The sequence below is a fragment of the Lagopus muta genome, chromosome 5, assembly GCF_023343835.1.
Source record: "Lagopus muta isolate bLagMut1 chromosome 5, bLagMut1 primary, whole genome shotgun sequence".
NCBI classification, from domain to species: Eukaryota; Metazoa; Chordata; class Aves; order Galliformes; family Phasianidae; genus Lagopus; species Lagopus muta.
In genome coordinates, this window is record NC_064437.1 from 25,457,888 (window position 1) to 25,477,949 (window position 20,062).

Genomic DNA, 20,062 nt, shown 5'->3' on the forward strand with positions numbered 1-20,062 from the left:
CAGGCACCAGTTAGACTGTCTTCCTTTAAACTGCACCATTCAGGGGAGTTTGCCAAGACAGCTACGCCAGCAGGGACAGCAGCAAAGCCTCCAGGAGCCTGTGCTGGCAAAAGAATTCCTCTGCCAGCTTTGCCTTACAAGCCCAAAGCTTCCCCTGCGCAACCATGCCTGCAGCAGTGCTTCTGCTCCAGCAGGGATGTAGCTGCATGGGCAGCACAGTGCAGCCTCAGTGACTGTGACTTTCTGGAGCTGAACTCCTCCCTCGTGCCTGTGTGCAGAGCAGCATCCTTCACAGAAGGTCTTCAAAAGCAGGTCAGGTAAATCAAAGCCCCACATGTTTACTCCTGCAGTGACCACAGAAGAATACATTCAACCCAAGGAACTGCACAGGTGTTGCCTTGGAGAGCCTCTCCCTGCCTAGCCATAGGCTATAGGACATTACTAACACCAACCACCTTCCCTCTGACCCACAGTCAAGACACTTCCTACACTCTCTGTAGTGTCAAGCATTTAGATACTTCTTTTTCTCTTTAATATTGCACTAATTTGGCAAATGCTTTTCATTCACAGCAAATCAAAACAGGATTTTTTTTTAAGGATAAGGGAATGCTGGCTTTCTGACAGGAAAATCGTGATTTACAGCTGCCTACCAGCAACTGATAAAACGCATTAGGAATTGGTACACGTAAACACTCCTTTCCAGAAAGTGTTTGCATTACTCAGTTTGGGATGATTAATGAAAAAGCAGTACTTATTTGGGGCCAGTGGTAGGTTGGTGGATCATGGCGAAATGCAGGTCTCTCCACACTTAAGACACCTCTAATTATTTATTATTTTGGCAGCACTTTATTCCAGGATATTTAGTCTTTGTTTATTCCTCTGTTTTTAGGTAGCTTTGCTTTTAAGTCAGCACCACAGGGCAAATGCATTCACTCCCGGCAACCTTAACTATGACTTAGAACAAAGCTTCCGCTACTTTATTATTTAGGAAAATGTTCAAGTTCTGTTTCTTTCAGCAGCCGTGCTGCTGCCTCAGTAAATGAAAAACATTTTTGTTAAGCTTCTGTACAAAAGCATCCAAAATAATAGGTAAATTAGGTCTGCTGGGTTTGTAATGGTAACAAGTCGGCAATTTGTGGCCAGTAGCGTGCCACCATCAGCCAGTACGACTCAGGTAATTTAGATCACAGAATAGCTTAGGTTGGAAGGGATCTCAAAGATCACCCTGTGGGCTGGCTGCTCCCCAGTTCAGGCTGCCCAGGGCCCATCCACGGCCTGGGGCACCTCCAGGGACGGGGCACCCACGGCTCTGGGCAGCAGAGCCGCACCAAAAAGCTTTGACATTCAACACAGCGATCAGTTGAATACCAGAGCATGAAACGCCTGGGCAGAGACTTTCCTTACCTGCTGTGTTTGCTGCCTCTGAATGGCCCTCACCTTCGGGACAGGGCTCTCCCTAGAGGACGAGGACTGCTGCCGGGAGCGGCTGCCATTCTGGACGGGCTCAGTCACCACAGCCCCCGACACGGCTGACATGCTGCCCGTGCTGCGCAGGGATGCGCTGTGCGGCAGCGACTGCGGCGCTTTGGCCCTGGCCCCTAAGCCAGCCTGGTCCATTTTGCGGATCTGCGCCTGGCTGCTGCTGTTCTGGCGGGGCAAGGCGATGGGGACGTGCTTATCTGGGACCACGTGCCGCCTAGAGAAGTCCTCGCTCTGCGTGCTGCGCTTGGTGAAGTCCTCCATGCTGCTGTTGCTGGGCCCGCTGAGCTTGAAGTCTTCACTGTTGCTTCGGCTCCGGGAGCTGGCGGTGCTCAGGTTCTCCAAGCTGGAGTCCACGGAGGCCTTGGGCATGGGCGCGGGTGGGTTGTTGAGGTGGTACACTGGGTTCTGGAATGACAGAGGCTGGAGGCTGCCCTGCTGGTTCAAAGCTGGGTGCAGCGGCCTCCTCACCTGGGGTGCGCTTTGGGGCGTGCTCTGAGTCTCCCACAGCTGCTTGATGTTTGCCACTTGGGTGATAGAGAGCTGGCTGCCGGCCAAGCGCAAAGGCACGTCGTGCATCATGGAAGCGTGGTCGCTGTGAGCGGTGTGGGGATCCTGCAGGTCCATGAGGGAGATGCTACGTCCGTTGGGCAAGATGCTCTCTCTTTCGTCCTTATCTGAGTAAGTCATGCTCTGGGTGGACGCCTGCTGAACCAACAGCAAGGTCTTGCCCCTGAAATATCCATCTATGTTTTCCTGGGTTGGAGACTTCAGTTTATGTAAGTCACTGCGGAGCAGAAAGGAGTTTGGTTAATTTTTAAGCAGCCAAGACCCTCAGAGATCTGTCCCAGAGAAACCTCTTTACCTCAATCAAACCTCCCCTCTACTCCAAAAGCTTCAAGGAACTGGATTTCCTTTTATGAGCTCTCTGTGTTCAAGTCAGAACACAGCCTTCCTTAATTACCGCTTGCATCTTTGAAAATTAAGCTCGATTCAAGAGCGCTTCAATCTTTATTGTTCACAGGTGGAACACAAACTATTCCCACCAAATCCCCCCCTTACACCCCTCCCTTTCCAGCAAGACTTCAGAGAGGTTCCTGTTGCCCTTTAACCCTGCACAAAAGCTTTGCACATCTCAGAACCTAACAGGAGCTGTGTGAAGCTCCCATAGACGTAGCTGCGAGCCGGTCCTATCAGCTCCCCGTGCCCCCAGTCTCCCCTCAGGCTCGGGCTGTTACCTACCCATCAGTGGGGTCCTCGAATATCTTCTGAAGCCCTGAGGAGAGACTGCCACTGACGTTTGGACTAGAGCTGTGCTCAGTGAAACGCCTCAGCTGCTGCTGTATTGGCGTAGGGTTGGTCATTGATTTGGTGATGTCAGCAAGAATACGAGGAAGAGGTCCCAGTTTTGCCACGGTCGCCTGTAGGAAGGAATTTTCACCCTAATTGGACAACAAGCACCGCGACATCCGCCAGTTTTTGATAACGATGCACAGAGGCGGAGGGGTGGAGGTGGAAGGAAGGAAGGTGGGTGGTTGTGTGTGGGTGTGCCAGGACCGTAAGGCAGTGTTACGGAGCAGGGTGACCACGGCGACGAGATGGATGGAGGAGACGAAACGGGGTGCAGCAGACATTGAGGAAAGAAAAGGAAATAGAAAAGAAATTAGGATTGACCTCCAAAAATTAAAAATAAAAAATAAAAAAAAAATCATGCTCAACAAAACAAAACTATAGCCATTCCAATGCAAAACTCTCATGCAAAGCGAACTAAGTCCAGGCTGGGTGAGGTCAAAGTGAAAACTATGGTATCTATTCATTAAAGGGCATTCGCAGACTACAGATTCAGCTGGTGGGGGAACTTTCCAGGCAAAAGGTGTCATGTGGTGAAGGAAATGCATGCCAACAGACAAAGGGGTGTGCGGCATTCACGGGGATCATGGCAGGGCTGCAAGGGTTGGGGGAGATGGGAAAAGGGAAAGTTTTCATTTGCCTTTTGGCATCCTGCACCGATGCCAACTTCCGTAGCAACTTGTTATCAAAAACTAAGGCGTTCTTCCCTACTTAAGAGTAACTTCATGAAAGCATCAGCGATCCTCATCCCCACGTTATCACATCAGCCTGGGATTAAAGGTGTACACACCCTTTGCTCAGTGCTGGCTGGGCTTAGGGGAGGGCAGCCGACCCTGGAAGGCTGCTCATTCAGGCTGCCTCTCTTTCCCTTTGGGTCACTGGCTATACCACCTGCAGGGCATCTTCAGGCTCGTGGCTCTGAAGGAAGAAGGGGAAATGCTGGAGGTTTATCATTAGGTAAAGCCCTGCCACAAGAACAGCTCCCTTCAAAGACATCCGTATTTCTCCTGCAGGCAGATATTCAGTCAGCTTGACTCCAAGGAGAGGTATCTTTACAGACACTAACACCCAGCACTACTTCTGTGTCTATTAAAATCTCAGAGCTGACCTCACATCATTTCCCAGTCATTACCTGCAGTAAAGCAGCACTGCAACATAACTTCACCCCTTAATTCTTCTTTTAGCAAACCACTGTTAGGACAGATCTGTGCATCTAACCCACAGAAAGGGCAAAGCAGATCTGCTTTGACGGCCCAGCCAGGTGTGGCTCCCCCCTCTTCTCTGCATTGCAAGAGCAGCTCACAGGAACTGAATGCAAGGATCCATTTGCAGTTCTAAAGACTGCAGCTGGGTTTCTCTCGACCTGACACCTGACTGGCGCTCATAAGTTCAGCGCAGCCTAGAGAAATGGAGGAAATGGTCTTCTGAGTGCTCCCTTTGCTTGTTTTCCTAAGGCTGCTGAGCTGCCTTTAAAGCAGACCTTACTGCCTGTGACATTCTGAACGTACGCTGTGCGTATGTATGAACCAAAGGGGCAAACAAGGCCATAAATTGTGAGCCAATGACAATTAATACGCATTGTCTTTTCAAGACAAGGACATTTCTGTTCACTCTGATGCAACAAGCTCAGATTTTTTCACTTTTCTTTTAAAGAATGTACTGTGAAGAAAGAGATACCCAACAAATCACTGTTTTGGCAAGCCTGAGAGTAATAAAACAGGAAGAGTGCACTGCCTCACCTCACCTCTCCAGTTTCAAAAGAAACAGAATGATATAAGTGGAATACGGACAAAATAATGCAGCTCTGAAGTTAACATATGGAACAGTTCCATGGAAAAAAAAGAAAATGAAGGACAGCTTGACTTTTTTGATCCTTATCAATTACCTTTGTTATCAAGGTTTTAATGATTTGGGATCATGGAAAGCCACGCAGCAAACAAACGCCTCTTCTCTCTCTACAGCTAAATGGAAACGATGCTTCCTGCTGGCAATGAGCATCTATTGTGATCAGCAGAACAGAGTCTGGAAAAGGCATCTGATCCCAGCGTGATGCAGAGGCAGAAAGCACTCTGCCTTTGTTACAGGATAAAGCTGAGAGTCGAACCAGCTCTTTACATGGCACCCTCTTATCTACTAAAACCTAATCTGAAGACTGCAGAAATGAGACCATCTCAGCTGGCTTTGGATCAGGAGTTGAACACGAATGTGTTCTGCCTGGCCAGCACATTCCTGCACCAGAGGATCATCGACAAGGGCTACAAGATTTTCACTTTCTGCCCAGAACGCCCTTCTCCCTCCCTTTTTCCCAGATCACTTATAAGGAACCTGGCTGCTCAGAGAATTCCAGGCCCATTTTTAAGTGCTGCCTTCTCCACTTTTAACATCCAGCCTTACTTCAGGCTCTGCAAAATGTTTGCACTACTGCTGGAGCCAACCACTTCACTGATGAAGAATCAGAGAAAGAACAGTTGTGAAACACCACTATCACACATTCCTCTCTGAAGCTGCTGAATAAGTTATCCCCAGTGCAGGCTTCAGCTGCTCCCTTGATGTTTCCCAGTGTTTACAGTTGCTATGATACAATCACCGGATTCACCCTCCCAGGCCTCCAGCCTGCTTTACCTTATCAAGTTGGGACACAACCTCCCATAAGAGGGAATGCAAAACTGAGAGCTCTCTGCCCAGGTCGATATAGCCCTCAAATCCAGGCATGTTTGAGATGGTATCTGGATTAGAGATCTCCAGGAGAAATCGCTTCATTCCCCCCCACTCATGTTCCAGAAAGTCGTTCATGAAAGCCATGTACTCTTCCTTGTTACCAAACCTGCAAGAAAGGAGAGTGGGGGAACATCCAGTCAACATCTTCTGTACATCTTCTGTACAAAATATACAGCACGAGAGCTTGCAGACAGTTATTTACACACTTAACTTTAGATCTCCCTTTCTAAAGATCAGATCTGGGAGGAAAAAAAAGAGTGGGGGACACCATTTAAGAGATCCACTGCTTTTGGCCATGTTTAAACACCAGTAACTCACTGGTTGTGATACGAACGAGGGGCTCAGCCCATCTCTCCCTCCCACAGCAATCTGTTTGCTCCTCCCCTTCTCTGCACTTCCTCCCCTGCAAGAGACATGCCCTTGTTACCATTCAGCTGGGAATTTTGGAGGAGGAGAAGGGGAAAGTCAAGTTCCTCAGTGGGAACAGTCTTTCTTCTTTAGAAACAGAATACACACCGACATGCTAATGCACAACTCTCTTCTTGGGTTTATACGGTGTCCCTCTACAATTCAACACAGCCCAAATCTGCGTGTGAAGAGGTGTCCCAAGGGGAACAGGCTTCACATCTAAGCGAGAACTTTCTTCCATTTCTAAAGCTGACTTCGACCTGCTGTGTGCAGACTCGACTACCAAGCCCTGCTCTCCTCACTCCACTGCACCCCCCGGTCGCTTGCAGCCCTAGGGGCACAAACTTCAGTTTTACTGTCACCACCTACTTAGCAAAATTGGCGAGATTCTGAATGACTTTAGCAATAAGCGTGAGCGTTCGCGATGTCCGGTCGTCGGGATACTCCTGCATGAGGCTGAAGAGGCTGGGGGACATGATGGCGGGGCACAGGAAGCGGAGGAACAGGGAGGCACTGATCAGCCGCTCGCTGATGTCCTGCTTGCCCCTGCTCAGGCACTGCTGCTTCCAAGATGCAAACACCTCCTTCAGCTCACGAGGGAACACGCTGAAAAAGAATAAACCGGGACGTAAAATTGCACGGGCAATGAGATATAGCAATGATCAATCACCTGAAACAATTATCTGTGAGAAATTGTAATCGGCTTTATTTATTGTCTCTTGTCTCCCCTAGGCTAGGAAATGTCATTAGGCATCTATTCTTGGATGCTCACTTAATCTGGTGATACTTAAGTACTCTTTAAAGCATCCTTTTTAATATCTATTAGACTAAGCCCTTTTCAGATGCTGACTTACAAGCTAAGAACTACCTATCCATTGCTACTTGGGAGCAAACACGGTGTTAGAATATGAAAAACAAACTGAACCAAACTGAACTCCATGACTACAACTGTTATCTGGCTTGTTAACCTCGCTCAGTGCTCCACACGTGCTCCCCTCGAAGCAGAAAGGCCCTTCTTGCAATGGCACTCAGAAACAGAGACTAACAGAAAGCTCTTGGGCAACGTTTCCTCCATCCTTGTGTTTTCCTGCTCATTTTTACAGATCTGAAGGGGCTGAGAGCTTTTCCCTGAATATCTGAACTTTCAGCTTTTTATCCCAAGCCTAAACTCAGCTGCAGTGCTCTCACCGGATTCTCTCCCAGCTGCAGTTCCCTCGGCACAGCATGCCAGCAGAAGCTGCAGTAGGTATGGTGTATTGCACTGCAGCACCCTGGCCTGGGGCTGAGTTCCACCTGTGGTACTTCCTCACACAGTAAGACAGTGACAACAAACAAGGGCAGGATTGGAAGATCTACTGGAAGGTCTATGCTATTTCCCTGTACAACTGTTTTCCCACCTGTAGAGGAGGAAGGGGCACCTCCTGAGCAAATGACCTAACAGGGGAGAAGGGGAGGGGAGATGCCTCACCAGTAGGAATTGATAATCTTGCAGAAGGCCAGCTCACAACACATTTTCAGGTTGCTCTGATGGTCTGTTAATTCACTGGATGAACATTTGCTGGGATCCACTTCACAGTTTTCATCTGACTCATACAAAGCCTTGATAAACTCCCCTGGACAAAAGGAAGAGGATGACAAACCGGGGTAATTACACGAGAAGCCTCCTTGACACACCTTTAAATCCTGTTTATGCCTTTCCTTGGCAACTGCCTCTTCTCCTCTCCGTGTCTGCAATAGTCTCCAGACACCAGCTGTTAGGGACACAGCTCCTCCCAGCTCTTTCAGGCCAGCATTTGCTGTAGCAGATCAGACGACTGCTGCTCTAATGCCTCAGCCTGCCGTGCCCTCACTGCCCCCACACCCAGGCACAATAACAGGACGGCTTTGCCGTAGCCCCGGCAGACGCTGCATTTATAGCCTGGAGAACAGGATTCGACTCTGTACTCCGACTGTATTATCAATCATATGATTATCCACAGCCTCAGAAATGAACCTTCGCTATTTACCTTCAGAATTTCTTCAGGAAATATATTTGACAATGTTATTTATTTTTCTTCATTCTAAATTTACTGTTTTCTGAATTTTGAAGTGTCCCCTTGCACTTCAGTAAGAGGACTAGGTAAGTACTACCAGTATTCTCTTCCGTCAGCATCTCACAGCATTTTCATAACCCTCATCCTTCAAAATCCCTCTCTTACAGTGTCACAATGGAAACTGGACACAGAAACAGGTGAAGTTCCCTTAATGAGCTGGAATGAGCTACTTACTGTTTTTCCTATCTATGGTAGCATGCCAATCACAAGGCAAACCCCTTAATTCATTCCTTTAGTTATTCAATGCCTTCTGAGTTCATCCCCTCAGATGATCTTGCTGGCTGCAAGCTAACACCAAGAGGCTTGTTTGTGCAAGGGGCCTTTGTTTCTTCTTGCTTTGTTTTCACACAAACCCTCAGTGCTTCCCCCCCCACCTGAAGCCAGCAGTGTTCTCGCAACCAAAGCAGGTCGCACATCTTAAGCTTTTTTGTTGGGATCCAAAACATTTCTGCTGAGGGCATCTACATCACTTAATTGCCAACCTTTCGGCATCATTTCTGTGTGAGCCAACTCTGTTTCGTCTCTTGTTTGCTGGGTATATTTTTTTGGCTTAACCACATTTGAAATTTACTCTTTGTGGTCCACAAGGCCCTGCCTTTATCACATATTAAAAAGCACTTATGAATGCAGCAGAGCTAACACTGAGCACAGCGTTGTTAATTATCTCAAAGAACGTGGCATCTGAGCAAACCGACTGGGCACACTGAAAACTTGACTAAGAATCAGTACTGCTGTGAACAACCTTGCCCTGGGATACAGACAGGCTGGATGGCCTCCAGGGATTTTCCATCTCTTGTGCCTACGGCTTCCAGTCTTACAGCACAAAGCAGTCCTCTGCTCGCCTGTCCACACTGAGAGCTCAGGACTGGGATGGTGCTCAGTGGTTCCATCATGAGAATAAGATACCAGGACAGCCAAAACACACACAACCACAGAGCCAGCTATCCTGACCCTTGCAGCACTAACTTAGCCAGTTATTGCCTTGATGACTTGCCAGCATCTGAGATTGCTGACAACAATCAAGACTGCTGGGAAAGCAAGCTGGTGTTTTATTTTATGAAAGGATGTGGCGTGGAACTTGGCTTTGCCCTCAGCTTGTTCCTCTTGTATCAGTTTCCAAAGCTTTCTTCATCCGAGAAACAACAATGGGATGGGAGGCTCACTGTGCAATCTTGGGTAATAGAGATGGTGGGAAGGTGGTAACTGCTAACCAGAGAGGGACACGTGCCTTCTAGCCCTCTTTCTGGAGTTATCAGTTGTGTATACAATAATTCCCAAGGCAGTGGCACCGTCCTGAAGTCATTGCAGAAGCTTTTTCAACACAAGGAGTGCATACTTCATACCTGTGCCTGGAATTTCCACCTAACTGGATTGCACCTGATAGCAGGTTCACTCCTGACACACAAAGTACTCCATTCCCACGGTTACAAACCCTTTTTTAAACCTGGCCATAGGAGAGGTGGAACAATCACCATTGCTCACAAAGTAACTGTGCTGCTACACCCCTCCAACACCAGCCATACAAAAGGTTACCCAGAAAAGCAGCATCATGATGTAAACATGCTGAGGGACGCAGCTGTATCAAATCAAGTTAGCCCTTCTTTGGCTGCTACTCCTACAAGCACCAATGAACATCTTCCTCTGCAGAGAGGAAAGGCATCAAGAACAGAGAGCATGTGTTCTGCTGCCTGGATAGCTGCTCACACACTGCTAAATGTAGCGAGGTGCACAGAGCTTCAGTCACACTGCACAACTCAGAACACACGCTGTGACTCTCATGTCACCAATCCATGTGGTGAGGGCTCTTCACACACCTTGAGAAACATGTGGGGCAATGCAGCGTGGGAACAAGGGATAATGTTATGGAGAAATGCTGGGTGTGGAAGGTCCATTCCAACTGCATCACTAGAGCAGCTCTTGGGTCAATCACCTCCTGTGTCTCAGCACAAGGCCCATACTTGACTGGTTCTCTGCACCAGGATCAAGCAATACAAACAGCTGACAAAGAGGTACATTCTTACCTAACGCATCGTGGAGATACTTCTGCCCTACCAACTTCAGGTATTCCTCAATAGCTTTGGTAGCAAGTGTGTTCTCCCTGAAGATCAAGACGTCGTGCTCCCCACAGCGATCTACCTCAGACATCACCAGATCCGTCAAGAAGTCCTGAAGGAAAAGGTAAGATAGCAGGTTAGTTTAACCAGACTCACACCAGACTAACTGCTGAAGCCCAGAAGGAAGGAAAAGCAGAGGAGACAGAATTACTGAAATAACTGCCCAGCTTGGCAGAAGGGATCCATACGCTACCTGTACAGCCAGAGCTCCTCTTGTATTTATTATATTTAAAGAGATTATAAATCATAATTTATAAAGGGAGAAACAAAGAAAAACTTTATGCCAAGCTTGTGTTTCAGTGTAGATCCTGAACAGAAATCCTCATCAGTTTGTTTATAACTGCTGAAAGCAACCATGATTTTACGTTTGTGTTTTAATATTGAATATTACATACAACCTTGGATTTAAAAATCCAAAATGGAAGCGCTGCACAAACTCTCATGTATGCTTACAACATATGCTTACAACAATTTGACTCAGAAAAGTGATTCAGGATTTGGGAAGAAAAATCGATGGGATGCTGTGTATGGCTTAACTTGTTCTGTACTCAAAGGCACAGACAGGAACAATCAGTGAGTTTTGATACAGTGAATTCTCTCTTGATGCAGGGTCCAGTTCTACAGTCACACTTGAGTAAGGACACGCAGCATTTCACAAGAAACACTCCTGTTTCACTACAGCCCACGTCAGCCCCTGCAAAGTCCTCCAGGAGAGGAACTGCCATTCCTCCTCATCACCACTCTCTCTTAAAACTCTTCCAACCCTCCCACCCAAAAACCAAGCAACCAAGGAAAAAAAACAAAAACAAAACAAAAAAGAAACATAATAATGTGACATCAATTAAGGCTGAGTGACAGCAGTTTGAAGAGCACTACAGTAAGGATTTATAACCCCATTAAGGACACAAACCAAGACGTGGTGCTGGCATATGAATGCAAAAAAAAACAGAACAAATGAGATACAATAGGAACATATGAAAAACACATGCAGTCCTGTTGTTTTTCAACCCCTTATTGCTTCTTTTAAGGAAACTCTTCATTTTCACCTGGTGCAAACATCAGCTGCACCACCACGCTGTGACATGGAAACCTTCTTTGCAGATTAAGGCTATGGCAGCCTAAGGAATTCGATGCTTCCAGCAAAGAGAGCTCCAAACTTACAGGCATTAGGAGAGCAACGGTATAACAGTAACTTCTCTACTTGCTGGAGGCAGATAAACCAGAGCCTGCTTTCCAGGAGGATTTCAACACAGCTCTACAGGAGCTGCCCCAGCTACCAACCTCTCTAGGTCAGACAAACAGCTGGTAAGCAACCAAGGGAATCACACAGTGCCACAGAGCACCAGCCCTCCTGAGATCTACATCAAGCAATGGGGGAACAGTAGAGAGTGGGACACTTGGGAGTTACAGTGGGATCTTCTCAGAGCAGCTAATGTAAGCTGTCCTTTGACTGCTTTTGTGGTCATTTTCCCACACCTCCAACTCTAGCCTGTGCTCAGAGGTGCTTAACTTGCTCTAGCTGGCATTACTGGAAGGAGCTGGCTACAGCTTGGTACTACTCCCATACAACACCTGCATGAATCAATGCTTGTTAATGCCTCTCAGAATTTCTGGAACCCTGCAGGATATTCACCCACACTCTGTTCAAAGAAACCAGGGCTCACAATTACTGCATTACAGAGAACCACCAGTGTGCACCTAGAAGTCCTAATACCATTCTTCAGGCAGGTGGGATCACCATTAACCGAGTATGGATTCTTCAAATGGCTGTTCAATTGCTGACCAAATCGATGTTCACGTTGATTAGCTGACTTAGCACTGAATCAACAATGGCATGCTGCTGCTGGCTGTATTGGAGATGTATCTATGGAAGTTACTCTCCAGTCTATTTAACTCTTGATTACTTATCTCTTTATCTAGCATCACAATTCTAGAAACACAGAAAAGGTTCCTGAATACTTAAGTGCAGACTCATTTTTCAGTCCTCCCACTTACACTTTGTACACAGTATCTTTAACCTTCCTATCAACTCAGGCACTTAATCTGTGTTGGTGCGGTACCTATTCGCATGCCTTCCTGGCAGATGTAATCGCCAAGTCTTTAAAAACACTTTTGTGGCCCTCTTCTCAGCCCTAGCCCATCAGGCACCTTGTGTGGCTGCTTGTGGTCACACCAGTCCAGGAATCCTATTTTCTACAGGCCGACAGTTGAGAAGATATCACCTATCACCAGGAGACAGGAGCCATTTTGACAGTGGCCTCCCACTCTTACCTTAGCTCTCCCCGTGCTCTGAAGAATATGCACCATTGCACAAGCCATCTCTTCCTTATTCCTTACACTGATGACTGGCTCCAGCACGGAGCACAGCATCGTGTAGTTGCTGGTAACAAACTCTGCAAACTCCTTGTATTGCTCCATGGGTAAGATGGTGATGGTCTGATAACGCGACTTGATGCGAATGGAAGGTCCTCCTGATTTCCCTTTGTTGGGTGTAGGTGTGCTGACTGGGTACCATTTTTCCACAAACTGGCGACCCGTTACAGTGGCCATGGGAATGTTGACCAAGCCGACGTAATTGTTTTTGTCCTTTTTCTTTTTCTTCTCCACATCCTTGTAGATGTGAACCGTGATGCTGTGAAGAGCTGGGAGACCGTAGAACTCAAAGTGCTCTCCCCAGAAAATGTTATCTGCTTTCGTTTTGCTGGTGGTGCGGGCAAAGAGAGTGTCATCAAGGCACAGCTCACAGAAGTATTTCTTCTTGGGGGCCAGGTCCTTTGCCTCAATGATCCAGAGACGGAGCACATTTTCAGCTCGGCGGCAGTTGTCCTGCACAGAAGAAAGAATTCGGTTTTGATTTGAAATCTCTAAAATATCAAGCGTGTTGTCTTATAGAGAAGCAGCAAAAGGCTGCCCTTTGCATCAGAGGTGGGGGCGGAATCAGAATTTGCACAGATGTGCCTCCACATTAAACCTTGAAGCTCTGCATCCCTTCCTTCCGAGGCACCAGAAATCCAGTTTGAAACATCATAATCAGGCACGGGGAGATCAGGAAGCAACGTGACATGATTTATTAATCAAAGCTTTAACCTACTGCACTGAATGGAAAAGAGCACAGCAGCTTTTGATACACTTCTGAGTGGACTTTTCCCCGGACTAAATTAATTGAGCAGGTGTCTGTGGAAAGCCCTGTTACACCAGACTAAAACCCAATCATATCACCTGTGTTGCCCCAGCAATCTCACTTCTGTAGTTTCTATTACCTTATTTGGCTGCACGGTTCTGCGTAGGTTTTCCATCCACTTATCCCTCTCTGCAGCAGAGGAACAGCTGAAGCATTTACTGCCGCTGGAGTAGGTTACCTGGAACATGGAAATGACAGGCTGAGTTCAGGCAAGCCTAGGAGACGTGTAAGGGGCTGCAAGAAGCAATGCTTGAGCAACTAAGTAAACATGAAAAAGGCAGGAAAACAACAGAGGAGCCTGCAAGGCAGAGAAGTTAAAAGACCCAAAAAAAAAATGCAGAGAGAAAAAAAAATGTCAGTTCAAATTAAAGTTACATATGAGGAGCACCAAAGGCTCCTCTTAAAGGCTTTTAAACGAGGCTTTAATCAAGCAGTTAATTTTTTTTTTAACGCTTGTTAATTGATCCATAGCTCTTAAACTCTTGTAGTTTCCCCTGCTAGCTCTCAGACAGATGATTTGGTTACTAACAGGCTGAAGGCAGACAGAACATTGTATTAATACAAGTTAGAACACAGTGCAAATGGTGTCTTCAGGAAACACAAAATGTTTCTGACAACGAAACACAAACCAAAGGAGCTGTGCTCTGAACCAGCCCCTGCACACAATGCCATCCACAATCCTGCTTCATGCAGGCGTGAGCCACCTTGGCTCTTTCACATGTACCTGGCCTGAAAAGCCTAATTTACCCTTCCCATTCATCTGTACACACAATTAAAAAGCAGTTTGAGGCAACAGCCCCAGAGCTCTGATGCTGCCAGTATTTTCACAGCACACCTCAAACCTAAGCAAGCTGGAAAATGCTTCCAACCGAAGGAATACGAGGCTGAAGCAAACAGGAGCAGCTCCTGGATCCACCCCGAGGGAGAAGAGCCTGATATGCTGGTTTTCTGCAGTGCAGTTTCCCAGGTTGCAGATAGATCTCTGCCCCAGAAGGTACACATCTGAGCAACCCCGCAGCAGACAGACCGGACCAGCTGCCCATCACCCCTGCTGCCAGATTACAGCGGGTTTAGATACAGCCAAACAGCACACATGGATATGCTGTAAGGTAAGCACTGTGCTCACACCAACAGCAAGAGCCTCCCGCTGCACGGTGCAGCAACATGCCCACCGTCACCGGAACCCCTCCTGCAGCAGCCAGGGAACAGGCTGGGCTGACAGAAGCAGGTTCAGACTGGAAATCACATTTCTCAGTTATAGCATAATTTGTACATTTAATTCTAAGTAAATCTGGGGAGAACAAACGCGCAACTTAGGAGCAATAGTATCTTTCAACCATGCATTCGCATCCAAACTACAGATGCTTAGATACTTTCTAAGATAACGAGAGTTTTCCACTTTGAAGATGCAGCAGCTGTAGATTTCCCTGCACTGATGGCTCGGCCCCAAGGACTCCGCCAGCCCCCACCCAAACCCCCAGGAAGGTTTGGCTGCAGACCCCTTCTCCTATTACAAAGAGAACAGTGCCCCGCCAGGCTTCAGACCGACTGCGCCGCTTCTATTTGGAGAATGCTCTTTACCTCAAAGCAGAAGTCCTGTCCAAGGATACTGCTGTGCAGGGGCTTTACAAAGACCTTTTCTTCTGCCCCAAGGTCCAGGGCCTCCACTGCGCTGCCGGGGCTCAGCAGGGACTCATGGGAGCGGGACTCCTTCAGCTTCGGCAGCCCACGTGATCTGCAGAGCAAGGGGAGAGGAAACAGCCGTTTTCTCACAATTACCAGCAGACTTGGCAAGATCTCAGAGAAAGCTGCCAGTTGTTTATTCACAGCAACTACCACAGTTAGCCTGTAAGCCTGACGACAAGTAACGTCAGTCCAGTAAGCCCTGACTCCTAAGGAAGCATCCTGGGCACAACTCTGTTCCCACCCACCCGACCATTGCTCCTGCTGCCCAGCAGTGGCAAACCCCTCTAAAAGATGCTGATTTTAGAGGTGACAGTAGTGTCACAACCTTCTGCAATAAAGTCACAGCACGCTTTAGGCATAACCAGCATTTCTACTTTTAAACATGATGCGCATACATGTTTTTCCTCCAGCTGGAACTCAGTCAAAGCAATGAGGGAGAGCACCTGTCCCAGCTTAGCAGAAGAGGAGCTGTTTACCTGGCAGGTCTGATTTGTAAGATGCTCAAGCTCACACTGGTACCTACATCTGTTCATCTCTGAAGGTGCAGAATCACAGAATCATTAAGGCTGGAGAAAACCTCTCAGATCCCCAAGTCCAACCCCAACCCATCCCCACCATGCACACCTCCCTCAGTGCCACGTCCCCACGGTTCTGTAACATTCTGTAACACCTCCATGGATGCTGACCCCACCACTCCCTGGGCAGCCTGTGGCAGTTTAACAAGAACATGGGTATCATGAAGGAGTCACAAAAAGCAACAAGCAGAGTTCATCTGAATGCTCTTTTGTGCAAAATGAAGTGCTGAAGGTATTCCAGCAGATTCACGCACAAGAAGATGTATTGAACACGGAAGGAGAACTTTGTTCCCATTTAATATATTAAATGACCTAAACGCAGGCAGCAAAAAGCTTTCACCAGTGGGACATTACAAAGACACTGATTTCAAATGCAAAACAGCAGCACTGGTACAAATGCTTTGGCTGCACTGTGCATGCTTTGTTACAACAGGTTCCAGCAGCAGCTGTACCAACGCAAACCCAAAATCTCAGCCATGTATAATTGAACACTTGCTGCAGTTAAGGTAGGGCAAGTCTAAAATAAACACACCACAATACACAACTTTAATACCATCACTGCAAAATCCTCTCTAATTTCTCCTCTCATGAAAGCACTGCTGAGGTCACTTGGCTTCTATCCCTGCCCCAAACTCTCAGCAATTCCAGCCCTAGCCAAGTACTTTGGTGCATGATGGAGGGGAGCTGGCTGAGAGCTACCACTAGCCTCAGCTCCTTGGACAGAAGGAAAGCATGCAGTGGTCACAAAGAGAAGGGGAGAGGGAAAGGAAGACAACAAGAGCACCAAATAAAGGACAAATTTTGCAAATCCCTACTCAGCAGAGGCTGCATTTGGAGGAAGACAAATCAAGCCCACCTACATGAAACAACTGTACAGCCACTTAGCAGTGCATCCCCAAAGCATAGCGGTGCCACATGCCAGAGTCCTCCGATTCGAGCCCAGTTCTGTGGGCTACATCTCAGACAACAAATCCTGCTGGGAGAGGAAGGGAGGCCCAAAATCCAGGAGGAGCTGTTCCTCAAGCCTCAGGTCCCGGATTTCTGAGGAGCACTGTGCCAGGAGGATGTGCTGGGGGATGGAGAGCTGCCTTGGCACTGTAAGCACTGCCCTCGCTGCGCACTGTCCCAGGGGTGCCACGAAGAGGCTCCTGGCACGTGTTGCCATGGCACAGCTCTGTAAGGAGATTAAGGGAGGCTCAGGGAGCCTGCTCTGCTGATGTGGTGAAGGTGACTTTTCCAGAAAGGACAAAGTCTGTCCTCTTCCCTTCCTACAATGAGTTTAAAGAGACCCAGACAATGAAGGACAGCAGAAAGAGTGAGGCATCTTCCAGAAACACCTCCACGCAGCCTCTGGGGCCGGGGTGGGGGCTGAGGGGGTTACATGACAAGCTGTACAAAGTGCCTGCACATCTCATCTTGAGAGTTACACCTTCCAGGAGCATCCATTCTGCTCAACTTGTTAGCTTTGAACATGCGCTTTGGTGCAGACCAGCTGCAGAAGGTTGGTTGTGTTGGCTCAGGAGGCAGCGGTGGAGGAATGCCGATCTGTTCGAGCAGCTCCTTGAAGCTACCGTACTTAAATAGCTCATTAAACTGATTAAGTGGCTTAAAATTGGCACTTTGTCTTCCATAAACACCGCAGCAGTCTGGCAAGCTGTTGGTTAGAGGCAACCACACGCATTTAGGAACACAAATATACACACTTGTAATCCCCACAATATATATTTCACCTATTGATAGATCTGCAATGCAAATCATTTATATGTGCCTAAATCAGAAGCGTCCCAATCAATAAAGGCAATAATTACAGGGAAATAATAGTTCTCTGCTTCTTAAAAGCCACATCTGATGTTCTGAAGCCATCAGTAAGAGTGAAGGAGAATTGCTTGCAGGCTTCCCTTTTGCACAGGGGCAGAGTTAATAAGTCAAAGTCACTGACTTGTTTCCCAGTGCCCAGCAAAGGGGCAGGATTAACAGGGTCTTTTCCCATATTAGTTAGGGAGCTGCTGGTAACAGGAGTGCTGCTCGGAGTCTCTGCTAAGAGAGGTAATCCCAGGGAAGCAGATTACTGTAAACAGGAAGATCACGCATGCACCAGGTGGGGGAAGGGTTGTTTGTCCAAATCTGTTTCTGCTAAACAGCTCCATTAACAACCCAAATCCTGATTTACAATACAATTAACCTCAGGTGACAAATTTCCTGCGCTGCTTTTTCTGTTCACTGTTGCACACAGCAAAGGATCACCAAAGATGATGCACGAGTTCAAAGCAAACAGTTACCGACAGCACTGACGCTTCTCACATAGCTGCTTTCCACAACTCCTTTCCAATGGGAAAAGCAGGTGGAAGAGATGATTTTCAAGGACTGCTCTGAGCTCCTCGCTTCATATTTTGAAGCAGCAATCGTAAGAGCTGAGCAAATTCCTCCTAAGTCAGAGCCCATGTTGCCCTGAAGCGCTGACCGAGCAGCAGCAAAAGGTCTCTCCAATGGCGGCACCACACAGCCCTGGCTGACACTCTCTCCTTGCACACAAATTCACTTTTGCTGCTGCAGGAACACTTTGCTTGTAAGCAGGGAGCTCAGCTCCTTGAGGTTTTGGTGTCAGCCTTTTAACAGACTGCCTTCTACTGTCTATAAGACATGCAGGATAAAGGGTTAAACCCTAATTGCTCTCTGGTTATGAAGCTCTCCTGCTGATTCTGACCTATTTAAAAAGCCAAACAAAAAAGCACAAAAGACTTCCAATTACCGAGCTTTCCAGGGAGAGCACTGTATTGCCTGGAAAACAAACGCATGGTCATCAATAATCCAGAAGATAGAAATTAAAAAACAGAAAAACGCATAGAAATAGAGAAAGGAGCTCCCAAGGAATAGAGTCCCACAGTCTATGTTTCCTTTACCAACACAAACTGGCGTGAAGGCAAAGAATTCTAAAGCGAGTTTTTTGCTCAGCCCAAAGACCCACAGCTGAATTCAGTACTTAACCACTCGCAAAGCCACAGCAGCAGCTCTCTGCTCTGCTCAGCGCTGCTCTTGGGATCCCAGCTCTGCTGCACCGCACCCCGACGTTGGCAGCATGGTCTGCAACAGGACGGCAGGGCAGCAGCAGTGGGCTCCCCGTGCAGGCATTCATTCTGCTAGCACACCACACCCTGCTTCATTATCCAGCTGCCTATTAGCAAAACACCCTACGACTTGGTCAACAATTCTACAAGTCCAACCAGTTTCATCATTATCATTGTTTTTTAAGCCAGACGCCAGCAATTTATATTGGAGGAGCCTGGGGTGTGCTTGTACCGAGGGGCTGGTGGAGCCTGCAGCAGGACAGGGCAACGGCTTCCAACAGACGAGCTGCCCTTGGGATGTTACTCAGTTTTCACTCGGAAGCTGCACGAGGAACCAAAAAAACCGGCTGAAAGAAATACATCTCACTCCAAACAGGAGATGTCTCTCTTGAAACAAGCCCCTCCTCCTTTTTCCCCGTGCAGACAGAAAAAGATATGCTGAATGAATACAAGCTCTGACTGAGTGGAGCCTTAATAATGCATTGCATAATACAGATTTTATCCTCGAGTCTCAAGCGGAACAAAAATCACCCACCTTTTTTTCTTTTTGTAAAGGGGGATTAAATTACAACAACCAAATATGAGAAGGCAGGAATAGGAGGCGAAGAAGCGAGGAGGGAGGAGCACAACTCACCGAAAGTAGAAGAAGCCGTCGTTGGAGCAGCGGTGCCGCTTCACCATGAAGCCCAGAGCCATGGCTACCTGCTACCCTGCTGCCCACCACAGCCCATCCTGAGGGAGCACGGAGCAGGACCTGCGCTCGGCCACCACCATCGGATAATGCCATAAAATGACTTTTAGTGCATCAGGAAGGTTCCCACGTGGCACTAAATCCCAACAGGGCAAAACCCTCCCAGCTGTCTGCACAGCTTTGCTGCAGTCGCTGAGACCACATGCAGCCGGTCTCAGCAATCTCGGCTTCCTCTCCAGGCATCAGATGGAGGTGAGAGCTGGGGGTCCTCCTGGACACATTCTCCAGTTGCCCCAGCTGAAGACATTCGTGGTCCCTCCTCACAATTTTACTTCTCCTCATGCTTTTCTATGTATTACTGACAGAAACAACCTACGAGAGAAATGCCTGGATTGGAGAGCCCAAAGAACGTGGTGGGAGCCAGGCTAGAAAGGCAGTGAAGGGTGATTTGTGGCACCAGAGAGACTTGTGGCAACAGCTGCCGATAGCCCACTGAGATGCTGTGCCACTGCATGCCTGAGAGCTTCATGCCAATCTGGCAATGCCACAACCAAGCAGAGTCCTTATGCTAGGGGCCTGTGAAGGCTAAACACGAGTTTTCACCAGGCAGACCGTGGAGTAATAGAAGTGGTGTTACAGAGGCTGTGGATTCATGCACAACACTCAGCTACTGGCCACAGTGGGCTCAATTCTGCAGGGACA

At 47.8% G+C, this 20,062-nt stretch overlaps 1 protein-coding gene across 11 annotated transcripts in view; it reads right to left on the reverse strand.

The window, feature by feature from the left end:
- Positions 1-20,062, reverse strand: part of RASAL2 (RAS protein activator like 2) — a 153,655-nt gene that overhangs the window by 11,900 nt on the left and 121,693 nt on the right. For 8 of the 11 annotated variants that reach the window (XM_048943783.1, XM_048943782.1, XM_048943786.1 and 5 more), the window contains 9 exons: positions 14,925-15,078; positions 13,423-13,521; positions 12,434-12,988; positions 10,070-10,214; positions 7,424-7,568; positions 6,325-6,561; positions 5,452-5,653; positions 2,722-2,921; positions 1,405-2,266 (listed from right to left, as the gene is read on the reverse strand). In XM_048943783.1, coding sequence (XP_048799740.1) covers positions 1,405-2,266; positions 2,722-2,921; positions 5,452-5,653; positions 6,325-6,561; positions 7,424-7,568; positions 10,070-10,214; positions 12,434-12,988; positions 13,423-13,521; positions 14,925-15,078 — 2,599 coding nt within the window. The remainder of the gene's footprint in view (positions 1-1,404; positions 2,267-2,721; positions 2,922-5,451; positions 5,654-6,324; positions 6,562-7,423; positions 7,569-10,069; positions 10,215-12,433; positions 12,989-13,422; positions 13,522-14,924; positions 15,079-20,062) is intronic. The other 3 variants (XM_048943785.1, XM_048943780.1, XM_048943781.1) reach the window with 1 other exon arrangement.